Source organism: Phascolarctos cinereus, unplaced genomic scaffold (assembly GCF_003287225.1).
Source record: "Phascolarctos cinereus isolate Bilbo 61053 unplaced genomic scaffold, phaCin_HiC Scaffold_726;HRSCAF=1367, whole genome shotgun sequence".
In the NCBI taxonomy this organism is placed as follows: domain Eukaryota; kingdom Metazoa; phylum Chordata; class Mammalia; order Diprotodontia; family Phascolarctidae; genus Phascolarctos; species Phascolarctos cinereus.
This window is the reverse complement of record NW_027556098.1, coordinates 67,437,207-67,460,088: the sequence shown is the minus strand read 5'-3', so window position 1 is coordinate 67,460,088 and position 22,882 is coordinate 67,437,207. Positions and strand designations below refer to the sequence as shown.

Sequence of the window (22,882 nt, the reverse complement as noted above, 5' to 3'; positions counted from 1 at the left end):
CCATTGCTCTTTGGAGGGTGGTTGAGAGAGAAAGCAGATTTTTATTAATTAATAGATACAATTAAACCAAAAACATAAAAGTATCAAATGCATCTAAATTTAAATCATTATATAAATAAGTGAAATCAATTCTAGTGTATAAATTTCTATTCCATAATAGATTAATAAATTTTTTATCTTAAAAGAAAACCTGACTTTTGCCCAAGTGAATTTTTATTATAGAAATGATTTTTATTTGCTTTGATATGCTAAAAGTTATAGATATCACTTTTTTTTCCTGTAGAAATTCTTATTTTAAGTCATTAAAAAAACAATTATAATTAGTGTAGGCAAGAGTACTTCAATGCTTTCTTGTTGCTATAATTAAAAAAAAGGTGTAATGAATACTTGCTGTTGCTCCTCTTATTATTATTTCTCATAAAACATTGTTTTTGTTATTTCTATATAATATATAATATTATTTTATGGGATACATAAACACACATGTACACATGTGTGTATAAATGACCTATGATATCATAGAAAAAAGGCAATTTACCTTTGCCTACACACCCCGTGCAACTTCTGTCCATTTTGTGGAAGTATAGCAAGAACTGTAAGGTAGTACAATATATGCATGTATGTGTGTGAACGTTTATATAGGTGTACGCATAAACACATTTGTATATTATGTGCATGTATGGCAATATGAACATTGCATTACCTCTATGCATGTACACAGGAAAGGTATGTACATACTGTAGACACATTTGCCTTGACATGAAACATCTCTCTTTTTCTCCCTGAGAAATTTAAAACTTTTTTCTAAGACTTTAAATTATTTTTTCATTGTCATTCAGCTATAGATAATAAAGAAAAAATGGAAATGAATTAAATGAGTGACCCGAAATGATAATTTTGAAGAGAAAACCAGGACATGTTTTAAAAATGTATTTAAACAAAAATATCTATCTATTTATCTATCTATCTACCTATCTATCTAATTTTTAAAAAGTAACAAATGCACTGTAGACCATAAAAGGCCAAAAGTTTGGACAGTGCAGGACACATGAGGGTGTCAATGTGATCAATTTTATCTTTATATTTGCCCATAGAGATAACTTCACATCAGCTACAAAAGTTGTGAAAGGCTTAATTAGATGTGTATTTTCAAACTAAAACCATAGTATAGAATAGATAGTTTTCCCATTGATGTTTTTTTTAAATGAGTTACCATGAATTCACATTTATGTAATAAACACACCACATAAAAAACAAAATAAATATAGAACAACAGTAGAGAAACCAATACCATTAACATCATGAAATAGATTTAATTTTCTTTTAAAGACAGATGAAATCTCTAGGCACAGTTTTAGGCTTTAAAGAGGACACAGAGGCAATAGGTTAGTGTGCACAGTTCTGTACAAAAATAAGGTCTGAATAAATTACATCGCTAGTCACTTACCAGTCATTTCATTGCATGTTTAATAATATACAGTTACATGCTAATCCATATATATCATTTATATTTCAAATACATAAGTCTCTCTATATTTATGTCTTTAAAATTTACATGTTGAACTTACAAAAGCTAAAACATAGTTGTGCAAGAAATCCAAGAGAGGTGCTTTGTACAGGTCAGCACCGGACGGAATAGGTTAAGCTTCAGAAATACAAATAACTAGCCCTGCTTGATGTGTGTCTCTGTGTGTGTGTGTGTGTGTGTGTGTGTGTGTGTGTGTATGTGTCTGTGTGCGTGTAATGTGTATGTGTGTGTGCACACATGTGCATGTAACTGGAAGATAAAACAATGAATTTATGCAGGGGAAATAATTCTACTTGTAAGAGAAAATAAAATAAGACTAAAGTAGGGCAGACATGATATAAATAATGTAAATAAGTATTTTTGTTGTATTTATTCTGAAACATAAGTGTATCGTTCGTGTTGCAGAGAAACCTCAAGGTTTTCTATTTTGCACTGAATGTGTGGGTCAGTACTGAAACATTTCTAAATATTGGTAGTGGTAGAAATAGAACTTGGGGCTCTTCACTGGGAAGATAAATAAAATACATGTCTATATATTAGGAAACTCTTTACCAGTAATCTGAAACTATGTCTGCCTTAGCCCACAGCACGTTTTCTGTCATTTCTGGCTTGTCATATTTACAGAGAATGAACTCTTGATAAGAAGTGTAGACATGATATTGGTCTAACAGCACACTGTATCCTCTTGGATGACTAATTGCCTTACTGATTGATGCCAGCACCACAGGACTGTTCTTCCATTATTTGAGAATTTTAAAAAAAGGCATACTCTCACAACAGAGGGGAGTAGTTGTTGTTGTTCTGAGTTGCCTAAATATCATTACAAAGTTTGTATTCTTCATGCTGCTCAATGATGATATCTAATTAGCTATAAAGCTCTGTGCCAGTGATAGCAGTATTTCTGAGAAAACTGGTTCAAAAGATTTTTGAATGCCTTTCACAGAACTCAAACTAAATTTTCCTCCCATCTCTTCACACCCTTCATAGAACCACACATTTTCCAAAGAATGACATCCTCAGGCACTTTTAACCAGTTTGGTTGATTTTGATGAAACTAAAGCTGAGCCGTCCACTTCCCATTTCTTACTTCATTTGTATTTTTATAAGACACATACTAGAAAATTCAACAAACAGAAGTTCTGTATTTAAACAGGAAAGTAGAGAGTTGCAGTGGGTGGGATTTTTGTTGTTGTTTTGGCAACAGTACTTAAATAATGACAAGCTGGAAGCAGGGGCCCTGTTTTGTGAGCTGTGACCAACGCATTTAATACCAGAGATGTAGTCATGCTGTTAATGGATTCTGCAGTCCCTCTGTGGAACCAGGAATACAACAACACACTGGAGCATTTTAACAGATTTTCATTGTCTCTTCTGGCAAGAGGGCCAACTAGGACATATCATTTCCACGTCTTTGTTAAGAAAAATAAGCATTTTAACTTTTATATTAGAACTGTATATGTGATATAAAAATATGTTTATAATTAAGCACCCAAATTAGAAAGCATTAAACAGAAATAAACATAGCAGTTTGCAACACGAACTTTGTCGCAAATCTATACTTTCTTCTGTTGGCACTTCCCTTAACTTAAGCAGTCTATGAAGGATTGAAATTGGGGCACTTTAAACACTTTAGAAGAGCTGAAGGCAAGAAATCATCAGCCAATTGGTTACATTCAGAGGACAGTGTAATTATCAGATGAACCCTAGTCCTCTACTCTTAGCCTATACATAATTCTCTCTGCTTTTAAGAAACAAAAGCACCTAGATATTTGAGGTTCCTGAAATTAAAAGAGCAGCTTCTATTTTTAAGGGCTTTAAAGAAAAAAAAAATATATATATATATAAAATCCTAATATCTACTCTTGTTTGAACTACTTTAGGACCTTATTTTATAATTCACCCCATTTTGGTTTAACATTCTGTTTACACATCTCAATGAAAATTCCCCTGACAATGACATCTTGAAGGGAGCATACAGCAAATGACTTAAGTAGATCTATTTTGGCATGTCAGCTAAGAGGGGATACCAGCCTAAGATGCTTAAAAAGGTGCACAAGGTCAGTGCTCAAACCACTTTGCTACAGGAAATATTGGGTTTTATATGTAATAGATGTCTGTGTGCAAGGGAGTTGGGATATGTGTCATTGCAATTTGTACTAAATGATCACTTTCTATAAAAATAATTAGACTTGTTACATGTGCACATTTCTCTACTGTGATGTTTGTAAAATGATTGAGAAATTATTTAGGACAAATGCAACCCATGCATTTTTTTCTTTCTACTTGCCTGGGGAAAAAGGAGAGGCCCTCCATTTCCCCTTATGCTAGTTATGGCAGAGGCACAACTCCTAACCACATAATTCAAAGCAAATGTCTCCAAGTCTTGACTTCCCTTCTCTGCCACAACTAGCAGGGAGATGCTGATTGCCAATGCATAAACTCCCATCTTTAGAAGATTCTTGAATGTGGAATTTGAGTCATTAACCAGTCACATTCACTACTCCCATTAGATACTAAAGGGAAGCTCATTCTTCAAGAAATTATTAAGCAAGTGACCAAGGACCAATGCAGTGACTGGTTAGGATAAGCTTGCAAAAGAAGACTATTGACAGCTGAATCTTTGTCCTTGTTAAGAAAATCTGAAATGGAGCTTATGCCAGCTGCTCCCCTGCAGGCAAGAGATGTGGGAAATTTTTTTTTTCCCCACTAGTTTTCAGACATGGGCTGTCACATAGATCCTTCATTTGTCAAGTAAAATGACATTAACATATTGGAAGCTTGAAGCATTTGCTTAGGTTTAATCAGCTCTCTTAATTTCTGCAGGTCCCCAAAACATACGTAAAAGCTGTTTATAATGTCAGCAGCCAAAGGGCAGAAGATTGTAAGTCAACGGATCAAACTGCTTTGATGCTCCGCAAGTGTTCTAGAAAACCATAAGTTAGAAAAGATGTAATAATCCTTTGTTTATATTTTCTTTGGAGACTGTTGTTTCTAGTAGTAGTCTTCATAGTTCTTTGGGTTCAGGCAATAAAGGATGGCACCCCCAAATGAAAATATAGTTGCGCCCCAAGCCAGACCATAACCCCAGTTGAACTCATGGTAAATTTTCAGGCTCACGGTTTCAATGAACTTGATTGGGTAGAGGACAAGGCTGCACACCTGTAGAACAACTGAAAGAAAACCAATCTGAATTAGGACAAGGTGTTATAAACTTCCAAGAAACACATCTTAAAAAATAGGAAAAGAGTTGAAATACTGTTCTTAAAACATTTGAATTTTTTATACAAATTTATCTGATATTGACAAATACCAAAATATGTGAATTAATCAAGCTGGTAAATTATGTGATGAAATCATTATATCATATTTAATATGAAATTATTTGTCTTTAATGGAGAAATATTTGTTGTTCTTGTTTAGTCACGTGCGATTCTTCATGACCCCATTTGGGATTTTCTTGGCAAAGATATTGGAGTGACTTGCCATTTCCTTCTCCAGCTCATTTTGCAGATGAGGAAACTGAGGCAAATAGGGTTAAGTGGCTTGTCTAGGGTCACACAGCCAGTAAGTGTCTGAGGCTAGATTTGAACTCAGCTCTTTCTGACTCCAGGCCCAGTGCTGTATCTGCTGTGACACTTAGCTGCCCAAAGAAATATTTAATATAATAATAATAATAATAATAATAATAATAATAATAATAAGAAGAAGAAGAAGAAGAAGAATAGCAAGCATTAATATGGCATTTTAGAGATTTCAAAATGCTTTACAGATATTGTTTCATTTTATCCTTAAAGCAGCACTGAGGAATCAATGTTATTATATTCCCTATTTTATAGACGAAGTTATAGATGGAAATTGTGACTTGCTTATGGGAATATAGTTAAAATCCCATCTCCTAGAAGAAACCTTCCCAAGACTCTTTTAGTTCTAGTGCCTTTCCTCTGTTAATTATTTCCTCTTTATTCTGTACATAGCTTGCTTTGTAAATATTTATTTACTTGCTGTCTCATCCATTAGATTATAAATTCTGTGAGGAAAGAGACTGCATTTTGTCTCTTTTACGTATCCTCAGTGCTTAGCACAGTACCTGGCACATAATAGGTAGTTAGTAAATGTTTCTTGATTGATTGATAGCATTTGACGCTAGACCTGAACCCAGGTTTTTCTAACTATAGGAGGTCTGGTACTCTATTCACTGTGTCACCTAGCTGCAATTGTGAATTCACCTCTGGGCAAACTACCAATGCTGATCAGTAATTTACCTTTAATTTATAGAGTTACATGTGATTATTTATAATCTATTCATATATTCACATATACATACTTGCATATATATACATATACATACATATATAATATATAAAAATATATGTGTATATATATATACATACACACATACATATATATACATACATATGTGTATATATATATATATATATATGTATATATGTATGTATGTATGTATAATTTACACAGTTAGGGGCATGGGGTTCCAATACTTAACCATACCATAAAGTTAGAACATGTCAGAGTCAGGACTGGAACCCAGGACTTTCTAGTTCCAAAGCTAGCCCACTATTTACTGGGCCACAATGCATCATGGAGAAATACTACCATTAACAAAGATACTGTTCATACTCTAGAGAAGGCAATTCTTACTTCTGGTTTTGCCCGTTCACAATGTCTCCAATTATCTCGGGTAGCGTGAAATTTTAATTTTAATTCATTTCGCATTTTAAAATAATTATAAGTCATTCCTTAATCTGTTTTAGGCGAAGGAAGTAAGTATCAAGGTTTTTGCATTGCATTCCTTCTCAACTCACACACCTACTACATTGGCTCAGGCCTTCAACACCACTTGCCTGGATTAGTGAAACAGCTTTCTGATTGGAGTGCTTGTCTTAAATTTCTCACCACTGGAGTCCATTCTACACATCCTACACTACTGCCTAAGTGCTTTTCCTGAAACACAGATCTGACCATGTGACTCCCCTACTCAGTAACTTTAAAGGTTTCCCTTTTCTTCCAGGATCAAAATAGAAGCTTCTCTGTTTATCTTTCAAAGCCTTTCAAAATTTGGTCTTAACTATCACTCTAGCACCATTGGACATGATACCTTCTCATATATAGTACAATCTGGGCAAAATGACCTTTTCTCTACTCCTTACCTTCTCCAGACCTTTGCACTGGACATCCTCCAAGCCTGGAATGCATTTATTTCTTCCTTATGTCTGTATTATAAAATGCCTTTTTTCCTTTAAGATGCAGCTTATTCACTATCTTTTACAGGAAGTCTTTTCTGATCTTCTCAACTGCTAGTGCTCACTCCTCCAAAATATGTTGTACTTAACTACTTTTGATTTATTCTCTTTACAGTCATACATATATACATATGAATATATGTGTGTAAGCATATTTTTTCTTATTATCCCACTAGTATGTAAGATCCTTACAAGCAGAGATTGTTTCACTCATTTAATTTGTATCCATAGAGCCTAACTCAGTGCCAGGAATGAAGGAGAAGCTTAACAAATACTGACCTGATTGATAAGAGATGAAGTACAGCAAAAAAATTCCTGCACTTATTTTATGTTATTCAGAAATTAAGGAGCTCGAATTCATTCTCAGGGAACAAAATCAAACTGCTTAGCCTATCACATAACTTTCTATTGTTGTTCATTCAGATCTCTCTCATCTCCTCTTTTGAAGCCACCTCACTGCATTTCAAATAAAGACAATCCATTTAATTGGTTTCCCAACATGTATGACTTGCAAAATTCCCACCTTAATGCCTTTCTCCATGTTCCTCCCCTCCATGTCCTTTCCTTTTCTCTTTGCAACTTTTGCCTATCATCTATCTCAAAACCAGGCTCCAAATCTACCTTTTGAGGAAATCTCCCTGATGTTATAACTCCACGTTCTTTCTTATGCTACACATTACCTTTTTCTTGTTGATTTTATTAATTGTACTTAAATGGAAAGGGCACATTTCTTCATGGAAAATAAGATCCTCTCTCCAATCTAAGCATTTACTCAAAGTACAAATCAAATCTTGTTTGTGTTAATGAAATGCTCTTAAGCAAATTTTAGATTTTCTATATGCTAATGATGTAAGACCATTCTTTGAATAATTCTAGTAAGAATGTGTTAAAATAAAAAAGGACAATTATAAATCAAAAAATTGATTCATGTGTTTCACATTATCTACTAAAGTGTAAGTAGTATGCTTGTATTTTTTTATTATTATTCAATTCAGTGTGCACTTTAATGTACATATTTTACTATGGACCTAGTTTTGTCTTAATTAAAGAAAAATGGAGGAATAGAACTTCCTGATACGGTCTCTGCCCTCCAAAGAATTATGTTCTTCTCCCTAAAAATAGAATAGATGATGAGAGATATTATCAGGCTCAAACATCCTCATCACTAAAAGTCCCATCCTGATACAGCATTTGCTTCATAAGGTAGCAAGTAAGGTGGAGAGAAGGGAAGGTGAGAACCTTTTTGTTCTTTGTTGTTTTGCCTATGAAGGAGGAGTCCTTCTTGATGCTACCCTTCTGAAAACTCTTAAAGATCTACAATTACATGCATTCATTGTGAAATTTACACCACATGCCCTGGAATGGCTGCTCTCCATCCTGTCCCATTTCTCACATCAACTAGGTCATCTCTCTTACAAGAAGCATTTCTGTTCTTGAATGCTAACTCTATCCCATTAGACTTCTATGAGGGTGCAGTCTCTCCAAGTCCAGAAATTGCTGAAATCAGTGGCTTATGCTAGGAAGTCCTATACACTGACCAGTGAAATAGCTTGTATATGTATTCTAATTGCTGGTATACTTTTCTTATAATGGGATCTTTGTACTACGTATGTGAAAGCCATGCTTGTTTGTGATTTTTAAAGAAACCAAATCTTTCTGAAATAAATTCACAATGTAAGAATTTGGTAAAGCCTTGTTAACTGTTTCTTTTGAGAGCCCATAAATCTCATGAAAGAAAACACACACACACACACACACACACACACACATACATGATTTGCATTGAAAGAGAGTAGAATGGGAAAGCAAACTGCAATCTAGCAATGGACACAGTTCATTAACCTTTACAGAAGGGACAACATTATGAGAGGAAACCTGTTTAGTCATATGAGAGTGCTGAATCTTATATTTAATCAAATTGTCAGCAAAAGGTCATCATTCCCATTATGATTTATGTTATTGGAAAGTCTACCATAAGATTTCAGAATTAGTTGTCAAAAAAGTGGCAACACCTTTTATAATCAGCCAGAAATTTTTTTGTTCTGAAAAAAATAAATTAAAAAATTTAAATTTTATCACTGGGAAAAGTAGATGGAATTAAATTTTTGAAGAAAGAGATACTTAAAATCCATTAATTTCTGTGAAGTCTAGCCTCAGGTCATTAAAAAATTTATCTCTAACGAGGTAAGCAGTATTCTCAATATGACTCCTTGGAAGAGTTCAACCTGGCCACTCAGATGCCATCAAACTTAAGTGGAACATGCAAATTTCTTTCTAGAAAATAAGACCCTCTCTTCAGTCCAAGTAATTATCCAAAATACAAATCAAATCTTGTTTGTGCTTATGAAATGCTGTGGCACAAATTTTAGATTAATATGACCATTATTTAAATAATCCCAGTAATAATGTATTAAAAGTAAAAAACAAATCAGCTGATTTTGTGCTTCTACATGAAAGAGGACAATTTCACAGCCCTTGGTTATAAAGTTAGCAGGGAGTCAATTTTGGCTAAATATTAATTATAATTAGAAGCATGGTGATGATGGGCTGGCATTATACAGGAAGAATTGGATTCAGTTGCTGATTCTGACACATATAGGTGACCCTGGGCAGGTTACATAACCTTGTAGTACCACAATAGGACTCTCTTAGACTCACACTTAAGGTGTTCATCTGAACCAGTGAAAAGAATTTCTCATACCAGAAAATTCCCCTACACCGATGAAATCACATACTGGCTACCACTACTACCATCAAAATAAAACAAACTAAAAAAAATCTTATAACAAAGATGTATTTCTTTAGTTATCAAGTCCAATATAAACTGAATTCAAATGAATAAGTATATTCCACATAGACCCTGATTATTGACATGTGTGGACATGGAATAGGGATAATGATATGAAATTTTATATCCCATTTTTTTTTCTGTGAACTATCTAGTCCCTAGAGTGAAGTATTTACATTAATTATTTTTAAAATCCATCTCAGTGTGCTTTAATTTACTTAAGCAAATATTTGGCCTCCTAGGTATAGTAATGTAGTCATACAACATTCCTCTTGTGGAAAAGAGGGAACACACCTACAAGAGGCTAAACTGGTATTAAAGCCTATAAAGCTACTTAGAAATAAACCTTTATTATATTAGTACCAGATTAAAATTGTTTTAAAAAAATTTATGGCCCTGAGTTATTCTACTCTCTCTGAAATAATAGAGAAAAATGCACATAATAAAATGGATCCTGAAGAGAAAAAAAAAAGAATCTTCTAGTTATGAAATTTTTTTTCTTTTAATAAGAAAAATAAATTCAGGTAAAATCCCTTGATTTTGCTTTTATAAATTGTCATTTCAGTTTCTTAAAAGCTTTTAGAAACAGGATGGGTAGGGCAAGGAAAAATACAGCTTAAAAATGAGTCAGTGTCCTTTCCCATGGAAAGGACCTAATAGCATCAACGTATTTTTACTTTATTATTTAATCATGGGAACATAACAGACATCAGGTGCAACCCTCAGGGTTGGAACTAATTGAAATAGCCTAATAAGAGCTGGTTGTTAAGTTTTCAGTGTGAAAACTGACACCTGGGCAAATACTACAAATCAGAACCTAATTTATTATTTTGTTAATTATCTAGACTAAATAAAAATATATGGAAAATGTCAGTAATGGAGATAGAACTTAAAAGCATGTTGTTTCTACAATATACAATTTTATTTTTTGAGATCTCATTGTTAAATATTTACTAGCACACTACTGACTATAATGTTCTATACACTTGAATTATCCTGCCTTATAAGAAGAGAATCATTTCTTGAAAAATCTTATTCATTTGCCTAATTTTAGGATTTAAAGAGACTTTCAATATCACTCAGCCCAAACTATATTTGCTAATAGGAAAACAGATTCAACAAGTTGAGGCTTATACATAGTAGAATCCAGATTATATCCTATGTCTATTGATTTCCAACCTAATTCCCTTGATATGACTTCTTTAGTTACTTCTTGACACCTATTATTGGAGGTCATGACCCAGAAGAGAAGTCAGCAAAGGACAATGAGAAGGATCAGCCTGATAGGTAGAAGGAGAAGCAGGGGAGAGTGGGGTATCCTAAAAATGTCAAGAGAAGGGAATATCACAGAGAAGAGGGTGATGAAAAGGCTGAGGAGAAATCAAGAACAGTTAAGACTTGACAAAAAGACCAAGGAATTTCATAATTAAGAGAACATAGGGTATTTAGGAGAGAGTAGTTTTGGTGAGATCAAAAGTTAGATTATAGGGGATTAAGAAGCGAATAAGAAGAGAGAAAATGCAGGCACCAATTATGCCTGGTCCTCTCAAAGAAAACCAGAAGAGTTGTACGATCTTCTCTACCTTTCTTCTGTAGCACATATATAGGTGAATATTGGAAATGATCCAAGCCTGATGTTTGGCAGGATGCAGTTGGTTATATAATAAGGTGGCAAGGGACTTAAGAGAAGAGGACAGGTAGAGTTAAAGGGTTCACCCAAAGGTCAAGATGAGGAAAAGAGAAGAGAGTTGTTCACAAAGGGGAGATGGCTTGGGAGAGAATTAAGGGGTCAAGAAATTGAAAATGACACTCTGGATAGTGAATAGGATTTAAAAAGGGAAGGAAGGAGAGATAGAAAACTAAGAGATTATGGTCAGATAAGGACGTTTTGCAATTCTTGAATATGGTCATGGGGCATTTTTGGATAGTGGAAATATTGAGTGTATGACCATATATATGTGTGGCTGAAGTGGAGTGGAGGTAAGTAGGTTGAGGAATTGAGTTATTAGGGTGTTTGAGGGAGAGCTGTCAATATGCTAATGTCCCCTAGTATGACAACATGGGAGAGCAAATGAAAATGCAGGAAGTGAAGAAATAAAGGGTATTTGGGGGTTGGGTAACTAGTTCAGTAATTTCATTTTGCCACTGAAGAATCAAAGACTGAGAAAAGTTAAGTGATTCATCCCTGGTAATACAGCTAAGAAGAGGCAGATGCGTCTGCATTGTAAACCCAATACCTTCAACATTAAAGTAATATCCATAATAACAGGTACATTACTTTAGTGCCTGTAGGGTAAAGACTTTTTTGGACCTTACTTCATTTTTAGTGAGCAGATTTTCCAATTCTCTCCTTTCTTTTGCCCATAGGAACATGATGGATCTACTTTAATGAATATATTTTCCAGGAATCAGCTACACGCACTTTTAATGATATTCTCCGAACAGAAAGGGAAAGACTGACCTGCTGTGTAACAAATAACCGTGAAGTTCTACCCTGTTTAAACACATAATGAGCTTGAAGTTAATGATTCTTTCAAGAACTCATATATTCACAGCGTGTCAAAAGAGATTGAGTTAAATGAAGTGACAGCATTACAAAGATGCTGTGTTTAAATGATATTATTGTACTTTTTATTTTGTATTACAGTAGTTTGAAAAAATGCTAGGTGTATTTTTTTTAAATCCCAGGACTTAGCAATTAATTGAGTTTTGTTTTTATAGATGCATCTGGTTTCAAGTTCTTGTTCTCATAAAGCTTTGGTTAACTATTTTAAAAGAGATTTATTTTCTTATTAGTGCATAGATATCTAATCTTTTTAGACTTTCATAATACTTGTTGTCTTTATGAAAGCTTTGCTGGGTTAGAGAAATTACAGTATAAAGAAGGAAAATGATTTATCCATCATTACAAATCTACTAAATATTAAAAGCTGGGATTTGAACCCAGTTCTCCTGACCCCACAGCCAGTATACTTTCCACTAGCCTACGTGGTAAAGCAGCAGCTTTATTGTAGTTATTGTTTAGTTATTTCAGTCATGTCCAACTCTGAGACCCCATTTGGGATTTCTCTGGCAGAGATACTCTAGTGGTTTCCCATTTCCTTCTGTAGATCATTTTATAGATGAAGAAACTGAGGAAAACAGGGTTACATTAAGTTAAGGTTTCCACAGCTTGTAAGAGTCTGAGGTCAGCTTTGAATCCATGAAAATAAGTCTTCCTGAATCCAGGTCCAGTGATCTATCCACTATATCACTTAGCTGCCCCTCCACTTATCTGCCCCTAAATAGTAGATTATTTGGAAACAAAGCTGCAGAAAACAAGCAAAACAATATTTCATGTTAAATTGCATATGAAAAACCACGAATTTTTCTTTGAAAGAAAACTTGAAAATTCTAATTGTTATGAGAAAACGTTCTGGTTAATACATGTGGTGGTTTTTCTCCTTCCACTAAACCTTCAAAACTATTACAAAGGTATTAAAGATGAAGTCAATGGCTAACAAAGTAACCAGAAGAAATATAATTCTTTTTTTTACTTTTGTACTATGATAAATAGAAAAATAGTTCTCTCTCTCTCTCCATCTCTCTCCCCTCTCTCCCTCCCTCCAAATATACATATACACACATATACAGATGTGTACATAGACACATATACACATATTTGTGTAACATGTGCTCAAATAGTAACACTTTAATATATTTCATTATGTCATTAATGTTGTCAATAATTGTTTTTCTAAATACTTAAGGAAGCAAGCCATGGTTGAAAAATCAAAATTCAGTTAAAATGGACTTCCAAAGAGATTCAAATTATTACATTTTTCTCAACAGTCCTGGAGCCAGAAAAAACCTCAAAGCCAAAACTAAGCTGTAGTTTTAGGGACTTTGAGGGAATATTAATATTTCATTAAATTAGTCATAGGAGAATTTTGTTTTTGGGGTTTATAAATGCTTTTATTTCAACCTGGAATTCTGCTATAGTACTATTTGTTTAGTAAAATGGAGTCTGTTTTTGAAAAATAATAATTAAATTATCATCATTATTATAATTAACAATAGTAATAATAATAACATAATAAAATAATATTAAAGTTAATTAAGAAACAACTCCCCTGATTGGGAGTTGAATTCTGGAGGATTTGGCATTCAATCCTTACTTTAATTCAAATGACCTTGGTTAAGTCACTTAATATTTTTAGAAATGAGTTTCTCAATTTCCAAATAAGGGAATTAGACTAGGTGAACTTTGAGTTCTGTTCTAGATCGGAGTCAATGACATTATGAGCCTCTTATTTTGGTTCTTACATATTATGATCTATAAGTGGTGACTTTACATCTCTGGGCCCCAGTTTTCTTATTTGTGGTGTGGCTGTTTGACTGTATTGTCCTCTATAAAAATCTTTCCTTGATACTCAAGGAATCTCATTTCTGTCCAGTTGTTAAATAAAAATATGAACATAAACAGTAGGGGGCAGCAGAACACTTTATCATTTTCCCCTTTTTTTCTCAATACCCTTCAATAACCACCTATCTATTGCTGTTATTTTAATGACTTTTAAAAATCCATCTAGCAGTTTTTGTGGTTCTATCACTCTATTCATTATTCACTATTGGATAGGTGATATTGTGGGCTTTGACACAAACGTGATTGACAGAATGAATAGAAGTCACCTCAAGATACAAATGTATATATTTCAGATCAAGTCACAATGTTTAACAGGGTAATTGCTAATGGGAGTTACTAATCTCATTAAAGAAATGGCTCACCTTTTTGTTAGTCAGTGAGGCACATTCCAAATGTCTCTCTGTGATTTTTAAACATTCATTTCATTGGGGTTGTTTTAAATCTGGACAGAGTTTCATATTGTGACAGTTGTTAAATTAATGAGCATGTATTAATTAGCATTTCTCAACTGACTTATTGGTGGCACAGGGTAGAAATAACAAACTTTAAAACTAATTTGATTTATTTTCACAGTCATTTACATATGATAGCATAGAGTTTGGAATTAACTTCCTTGTTTCAAGTTGTAGGGAAAAAAACTGACTTACTAAGACTTCAATAAGACTAAAAGGGCAGTCACAGAAATAAAACCCTCTGTGAGAAAAAAAGGGATATTGGTAAATAAATCTGCTACAGTTACTAAGGTAAGCAGTACATTCGAATGGTGTTATTTATTCATATTTAGTTTAAAAGTTTTGAACTTTTGACTTTTAAAATATTTAACACACTAAAAAACTAATAATCTGCTAATGTCTAATCCAATTTTACCTTAAGATATAACAAATGTCACCAGATTTCTATGGGGTGCAATACAATGTACTACTTCCACATGAACAATGAAAACATAGACAGCCACATGAATTTTTAATACAGACATGGAAAATATGAATCTATTTACCTGCTGCAAAAAGCATAACTGCAACTGGTCTATAGAAACGTCTCCGAGATCCCACGCAGATTGATATCAGTCCAACTAGGAAGGCAATGAGAATGATGGCAGCACCACCCAAGAGTAAGGCCAGTGTAGCAATCTGCCAGTCTAGAAGAGGAAAAGAAAGTAAACGATGTTAAGCTGCAACTCTACGAAGTATAAAGTAGGGTAATGGTCCACGGGCCACACCAAGGTGTAGTTAAATAGAACCAACTAACTCAAACATGAAGTGAGAAAAATCCCTTATAGATATTCAGTGTGGCATAGCAAAATGATCACTGACTGTTCTGTCAGCGGACCTGGTTTCAAATCACATCTGAGTATTCTATGTGCATGACCTTGGGTAAGTCATCCAATATCCATGAGATTCAGCGTTCTTATCTGCACAATGAGAGGGTGAATTTTGATGTCCTTTAAGTTTTCTTCCTGTTCTAGATTGATGATAATATATGCCTTGTACTTGTGTTTGGACCTTTAGGACAATGTTTTCCTATTTTGTTTTTCACCCTTCTAAGGATTCTGCTAACATATATCTAAGCCAAATCCATTCAAAGAGCCATGTGAAAGATACATGGCAGATATAAGCAAGCTGCACCAAATTATTAATGATAACTTGCATACAAAAAGTATAATATAGAATCATGAAAATTGAGCACTTATAAAAAGAAGTGGATCAGTCATGTAGTGAGGGTGAGGGGTGCCAAGTGGACAGTTTGAGTATTGTATCAGTCTACACATATTAAAAGATCAAGAGAAAGCTCTCTAGTGTGTTAGCTAGCTCCTTTTCCCTAGATTGACAGGAGAAGCTGGACAAGAACACTACAGGCATGGAGGGGTTTCACTTTGCATTTATGGAGGGAGTGTCCACTCTAATAATCATAAGTCCACTAAAGTTTTGAAGTATGAATAATTTTCATTCCTGGATTTCATTTTCTTGAATCTCAAAGTAAGGTGACTTTACCCTTGTAATATTCTTCCATCATTTTCCTCCCATCAGTTAGATATATTTATAAAATGCTTAAGACAGTGCTTGGCACATACTAAGTGCCATATACATGCAAATTATTATTAAAAGCTGTGTTGTTTCTTTTAAATCCTGGGAATCTCTCTCTCTCACATCCCAGTCCTAATAGCCACCTGAGAAGCATATTCTAAGACTGGATTTGTACAGTGACTCAGAAAAAAATGCTACATTGCTATTGAATCTACTATTCATTCATTCATTCATTCATTCATTCATTCATTCATTCATTCTTCCATTCAACATTGATTGAGTTCTTTCCATGGTCAAAACACAATGACTTTTTCAATCAAACTGTGAAAGTTACTGAGAAATTTCCTCCATTTGATGTAAAATTGAAAAACCAGAAATGGTATGGTAGAACTCTTGTCTCATCCACATTTTTAATTCTGTTAGAGGCAGAATGAATAATTTGAGCAAAGGAATCGCTACATAAAAGCATTTAAAAGTTAAAAGTACAATGTAAATGCAGCAAATTATTGATATAATTTATTTTTTAATCATAACCCTTACATCCAACACATTTCTAAGTTGCTTTTCTAACACGAATAGTTAGAATATTTGAGTTGTCAAGGGCTTCAGATGTCATATTGTTTATCACCTTCATTTTGTGGATGAGGTAACTGAAAGCCAGACAGAAAACATACATTGTGCAAATGTATACAGGTAATGTACTATAAAAATAGAAGCAGAACCCAGGTCACCTGACTGCCTCTCTAAGGTGTTTGTTGTCCTATAATTCACACAATAAATGAAAACTAATTTACATAATGTCTAGAAGTTGAGCTTGAATTAATTTTGGATAATTACTCATTATAAATCCCCCCTTTTGCAGAAGATTTGGTTTCATTTTCTGATTTTTAGAAAGATATTCCCATTATTTTAATGAGTCCTTTATTTAAAACAATATTGTTAGAGGATAAAATTCACTGGAGTGAGAGAGTACTGATTTCAGTTAGCTACAGTGCTGAGAAAATGTCTTCATTTGGGGAGGTCACCAAGTCAACTTAAAAAAAAATCAGTCTTGCACTGCTTTGTCATCTCATATTTCTCCTCTTCTATGTCAAAAATCTCTCTTTCTTGGTGCCTATGCTTATTCAGTCTCTTTTTCTTGAAGGATGTATCAGTGAGATACTTAAAATATTCACCCTCAGAATACAGGCCTTGGTAGGAGTGGCAAAAACAAATTCCTGATTTTGTTTTGTTTTTCCCAGAGAAACAAGGTTGACAGTCAGAAATCCAGTTACATGTAATAAGCCACTAGCCATCTGCTTTAGGAAAACTAATTGCTTAACTCAATGGTGGCCAATAAGGATAAACAAAACTAGTCTAGAACTGGTGCTAGTTCTCAGTATTGTTGCACACTGAATGAAAGGCTTTTTTGCCATAACAGCTTGCAAGGTACATCCTCAGTATGATAACTAGGCATTTTACAATTTTAGTCATTCAAGTACCTACATTCTTATCACCACCTCCAGGCTTTGAGGAAGAAGGAAATTTCTTTTCTTTTCCTTTAAATTTTGGGTTTAGGTACAATATATTTCCTGCTTGAACATAGATTTCCTGGAGAAAAAATAAACAAACAAAAACCCCCCCTGACTTTTGACCAGCCTGGGGTTTTGATTGCAATGCTTTCCAGAGTTGAAGTCACTCATTATTTTCCTTTCTGTATTTTTTTCCCCTTTTCACCCACTATTAGAGAAGGGAAAGAAAGTTAACATCTGGGCTTATAGCCCATAAGTAGGAGCAGTAGGTATTCAGTTCACTTCTATTTTTTGAGACCTTATGATTTTTGAGATACTAAAGCACAAAGATAGAAAACAAAAGAATTACTTCTTATAGTTTCTTTCACCCTATGTGCCCTCTTCCATACTTTTATTTTTTAATTTGTTTTGTCATTGTTTAATTGACTTATTTGAAAATGAATCTCCCTTCTTAGCCCAGACTAAAAGTACAGAAGCCATTCTTCAAGGACCTATAGTAATTGTTGTAGAATTTTGACCTGCTCCATTTTTTTCCACCTTGGCCAGTTCAACCTTACTTAAGAAGCCTCTCCTGCCCAGGGCTCAACATAATAGTGAAAGTCTTAGAATATTCCATTATATTTAGCCTATTACTACTAGCCTACTGAGCTTAAGTGATCCACCATTCTCATCCTCTCATCAGCAGGAGGGATTACAAGTACATTTTATCAGAGCTCACCTCCTCCAAAAAAAAAAAAATTTAAAAGGAAAAAAAAAATAGAATAAACTCGTTAAAACAAACAAAAGGGTATATCTTACCAAATGGCATGATTTTAAATATACACATATATGTGGTTCGCTTTTAACAAAATGACTTAATTTCAAACAAAAGAACACTTAACTTTCTATTATAAGTTAAAGGGACATTTCTAAAGTGGCTTTTATGTACTATAACACCATTACATCATATGGCTTTGAATGCAAATACATACAAAAATATTCTTAGAATTAATTCCAAATATATTTGTGAAAATATGTGTATAGAATAGATATATCTTGGCTGCTACAAGAGATGTGTTCCTGAAAGCTTGTGGGTAAATCAACATTTTAAATGAAGTAGTAGAGTAATTTTAAAAAAAAGGTGATTTAAAAAATTAAGAATATGGCATTAAAAAACATTTCACATGTTGGATTCACTCAAATATAGTAGTTATATTTATGAAGAATACACACACACACACACACACACACACACACACACATATATATATATATATATAGTCATCATTTTAAAAATTTGTTTATTTTTAGTTTTCACCATTCTCTTCTGTAAGATATTGAGTTCCAAATTTTCTCCCCATTCCTCCCCTCCTCCCACCCCAAAACTGTGGGCAATTTGATTTAGGTTCTATATATACATTCATATTGAACTTATTTTCACATTAGTCATGTTGTAAAGAAGCAATAGAACCAATGGGAGAAATCATGAGAAAAAAGAAACAAAAAAAAAAAGAGAGAGAAAAGAGAAAGAGCAAATAACATGCTTTGATCTGCATTCAGACTCATAGTTATTTTTCTGGATGTGGACAGAATTTTCCATCATGAATCCTTTGGAATTGTCTTGGATCCTTGCATTGCTAAGAAGAGATGAGCCTATCAAAGTCAGTCATTGCACACTTGCTGTTACACTGAACAATGTTCTCCTGGTTCTGCTTACTTCATTTAGCACCAGTTCATAGGAAAAAAAAACCTATTTTAAATAAAAAAAACCCAACACTTTTTTTATGTTTTATCTCAAAGCTGTGTTCTGATTCTTCACTGCAGATGTTCTTTTCACAAAGGTAGCAGTCTATGACTTACTAAAGAAGGACTAAACTTTTGCTTAAAGAACATAGAAGTTAAGTGACTTGCCCAGAATCACCCAAACTAATGTCTGATTTGGGATTTAAACTTTTCTTTCTGACTCCAAAAACTTCCTATTTGTCACTACATAGGCTACCTCTACTTTAAGTATGTTAAGGTGCAGAAAATCCCATATCTATATGGAATAGAGTATTTCAACTGTGAATTTTAATGATCAAGACTATTCTTTCAGCAAATGAATTTTGTCATGATTCTGTCTAGCTCTATAAAGTATACTCTTGGTAATTTGATTTGTATGGTACTAAGGCTATAAATTAAGTAAGGCTGCTCTTTTTTATTTTTTAATTTGTTTTATTTTATTTTTTAATTAATTTTTTTTGTGTGTGTGGCTAGGCAATGGGGTTAAGTGACTTGCCCAGGGTCACATAGCTAGTAAGTGTTATGTGTCTGAGGCCAGATTTGAACTTAGGTCCTCCTGAATTCAGGGCCAATGCTTTATCCACTGTGGCACTTAACTGCCCCATGGCTACTTTTTCTGGTTGAGTATTTCTCATAAATAAGCTTTAAAAGTGATCTATGTATGTCAGTGCTTTGCAGTGTTTTGTTCTGTTTTTAGTATCACATCAGGTAAGGCATTTCCATAAAATTATATTGTAGAAGTCTGTCTTAGTGAAAATGAAAGGATTAAGAAAGTAACAATCTGTCACATGAAAATATACAACCTAGATCAAACAAAAACAATATTCAAGCTGTTTTTCTTTATGAAACACAAACACACATACATGCATATACATACAGGATAGGGAATGGACCTGTGATTTCCTAAGTATATAAAACTGCCAAATGAAGTAATTCCCTCTACCAATTAATTTCAATGCTAAGAAGAAAAATGACTTGCCCAGGGTCACATAGCCATTATTTTGCAAAGGTGGGACTTGCATCAAGGTCTTGGCTTTCTAACCATTGACAATTTGACTCTCTTGTACGTATACTTACGTATGCATAGGCATATATGCATATGTGTGCATTCTATACTACTACTACTACTACTACTACTACTACTACTACTACTACTACTACTACTGTGAAGATGGCAACTAGTTGGCAGATTGGATACTGGGTCTGAAGTCAGGAAGATGAGTCTTCCTGATTTTAAATCTGGCCTCAGACACTTACTAGCTGCCTCGTCAATCACTTGACTTGGTTTACCTCAGTGTCTCATCTGAAAAACTATCTGGAGAAGGAAATGGCAAACCACTCCATTATCTCTGTTAAGAAGACCTCAAAATGGGTTCACAAAGAGTCAGACAGGACTAACAACAAACTTCTCTCTCTCTCTCTCTCTCTCTCTCTCTCTCTCTCTCTCTCTCTCTCTCTCTCTTTCTTTTCTCTTCTTCCTCCTCTTCCTCCTTCTTTTTCTCCTCCCTATATGGAAAAGCTAAAAAGACTGCTACCAGAAGACAAGATGATGTGTAACGAACATGCGTTGGAGAGATCTGAAGCAATTAGCCTGATTCCACTCTGGTAAATATATGGTGAATAATAGTGTTTTTGATTGCTTGCAAAGGTATAACTTGGGTACATTGCAGAAAAAGAAAAAAAAAGTTTTTTAGTGCCCCCCTGGTGGGGAGGGGTAGGAAGCCCTTTTGCTTCTTGAGCCACTATGATACCTAGAAAGCATACTCTTCATATTTTTGGCTCTTTCCTATCTAGTCTTTCCTGTTTTCACGTGAAGGGGGAATTGATGGAGAAAGAGATAGACAGACACAGAAACAGAGAAAAAGAGAGATAGAGACAGTCAGAGAGATGAGAGTCAGAGAGATACAGACACAGAGACAGGAGACAGAGATAGACACAGAGAGACTGAGACAGAGAGAGATTGGATAATCCCCTCCAGGTATTTTGTGGTGGTAATCCAGACTAGTGTATGGGCACCAAAGGCTTGGTTCCAGCAGCCATGGCTTCCCCTTACTGAAAAAAAAAAATAACGGGAGTTGTTGGAACAGACAGAAGCTGTAGGCTGTTGTTACTCCATGAGATTATTGAAAGAATGGTGAAGATTTAACTGCCATTCCCCTTTCCCTTTCCCGGCAGTTGTTAAGCATTACTAAATGATTTCTCTATTTATCTGAGTTGTTTCTAATTCCTGGCTGTGTTTTACATAAAACTGTACCTAATAAGAAATGTTCTCTGATTTGTGTCTTTTAATTCACTGTGTACAAATGGACTGTAATGGAAGAAGCTAATGAATAGCTTAGAATACATGAAATTGAATGGGACAGAATTTTACACTTTGTTCTAAAGCGGCTAGGGTTTCATCCTAACTTTAGGGAAACTGTACTATAATTGTAAGAGACTATTATTTGTTGGTCCTTTTCAAATGTGTGTGTGTGTGTGTGTGTGTGTGTGTGTGTGTGTGTGTGTACCTAGTATATGACCAATACTTACCTAAATCTTGTCAGGAAGTATTGTGCTTAAAGTCAAAATCTTAGATGGCTTTGTTCATGCAGTGCCATAGCAACACTCCCTGTAGCTATGGCTTTAAATATAACACTATTTGTGATTGACTAAAGGCAGCTGAGTATCCAGGACAGTCAGGAAAGTAGCCAAGAGTCAAGTGGTCCAAGCTTGCCATCAGATAAGAGAGGAGAAAATGCATCTCCCTCCCTTCATGTCAGTGGTAGGGTACTTTGGGTATGGACTATTGAATATATTTTCAGAAATAGTCAATGTCTTAGTTATCAAGTTAAGCTATTTTATTTTTCTTTTTAAATCACTGTTATATGGGATTGTTTGCTGAGAAGGGAGGAAAAGGGTATATTTAGAATCAAATATGTCATAAAATCAAGAGATTAACAAGATAATATATATATGCATACATATACTCATAAAGAAATGCATATATAATATAAATATACAGAGATACAAAATTTATATGTGTATATCTGGACATATATGTATATAGTATACACACACTTGTGTGCATGTGTACATGTGCATGCATGCATGTGTGCATGTGTATGTGAGTGTCCTATGTGTCCTAGGATACACAGTTGAATGGCTTTCTGGTGCTCGTAATAATTCTTAGGTTCACAATTTTCCTCAGCGCTTTAGTTACTTTCCTGGCTGAGTCCAAAGCATATAAAGAGGTGCCATTTCTGAGAATGTAAGTGTTACAGTGCCTTGTCATTTCATTGTCCAATTACAATTTCCGTATCACTTTTAAATGCCTGAAAAGTGTAGTGCTTAGACCACGATGAAATGGAAACTAGAGCCTATTTACCTCATAAATGAAAAATAAATCTTAAAATGAGAAGGTAAAGTGTTAAATACATTTTTGCAAAATATTAAAAATACTTACATTAACATTTATGATTGGCAAAATACTGGATTCAAATCTAAAGTAGTGAAAATTTTCAACTAATCTTTTGACTTTAACAGTCTTGTATCTTATAAATATTTAATATCATAAAATTGGTACTCACAACAGAAAATAAATATTATGGAATTTCTTCTATTCACT

At 34.1% G+C, this 22,882-nt stretch overlaps 1 protein-coding gene across 1 annotated transcript in view; it reads right to left on the bottom strand.

The window, feature by feature from the left end:
• Positions 1 to 1,288: 1,288 nt before the first annotated feature.
• TMEM47 (transmembrane protein 47) overlaps positions 1,289 to 22,882 on the bottom strand; it is a 41,751-nt gene continuing 20,157 nt past the window's right edge. The window contains exons 2-3 of the mRNA XM_020977534.2: positions 14,980 to 15,120; positions 1,289 to 4,698 (exon numbers count right to left, since the gene is read on the bottom strand). Coding sequence (XP_020833193.1) covers positions 4,520 to 4,698; positions 14,980 to 15,120 — 320 coding nt within the window. The 3' untranslated portion in view covers positions 1,289 to 4,519. The remainder of the gene's footprint in view (positions 4,699 to 14,979; positions 15,121 to 22,882) is intronic.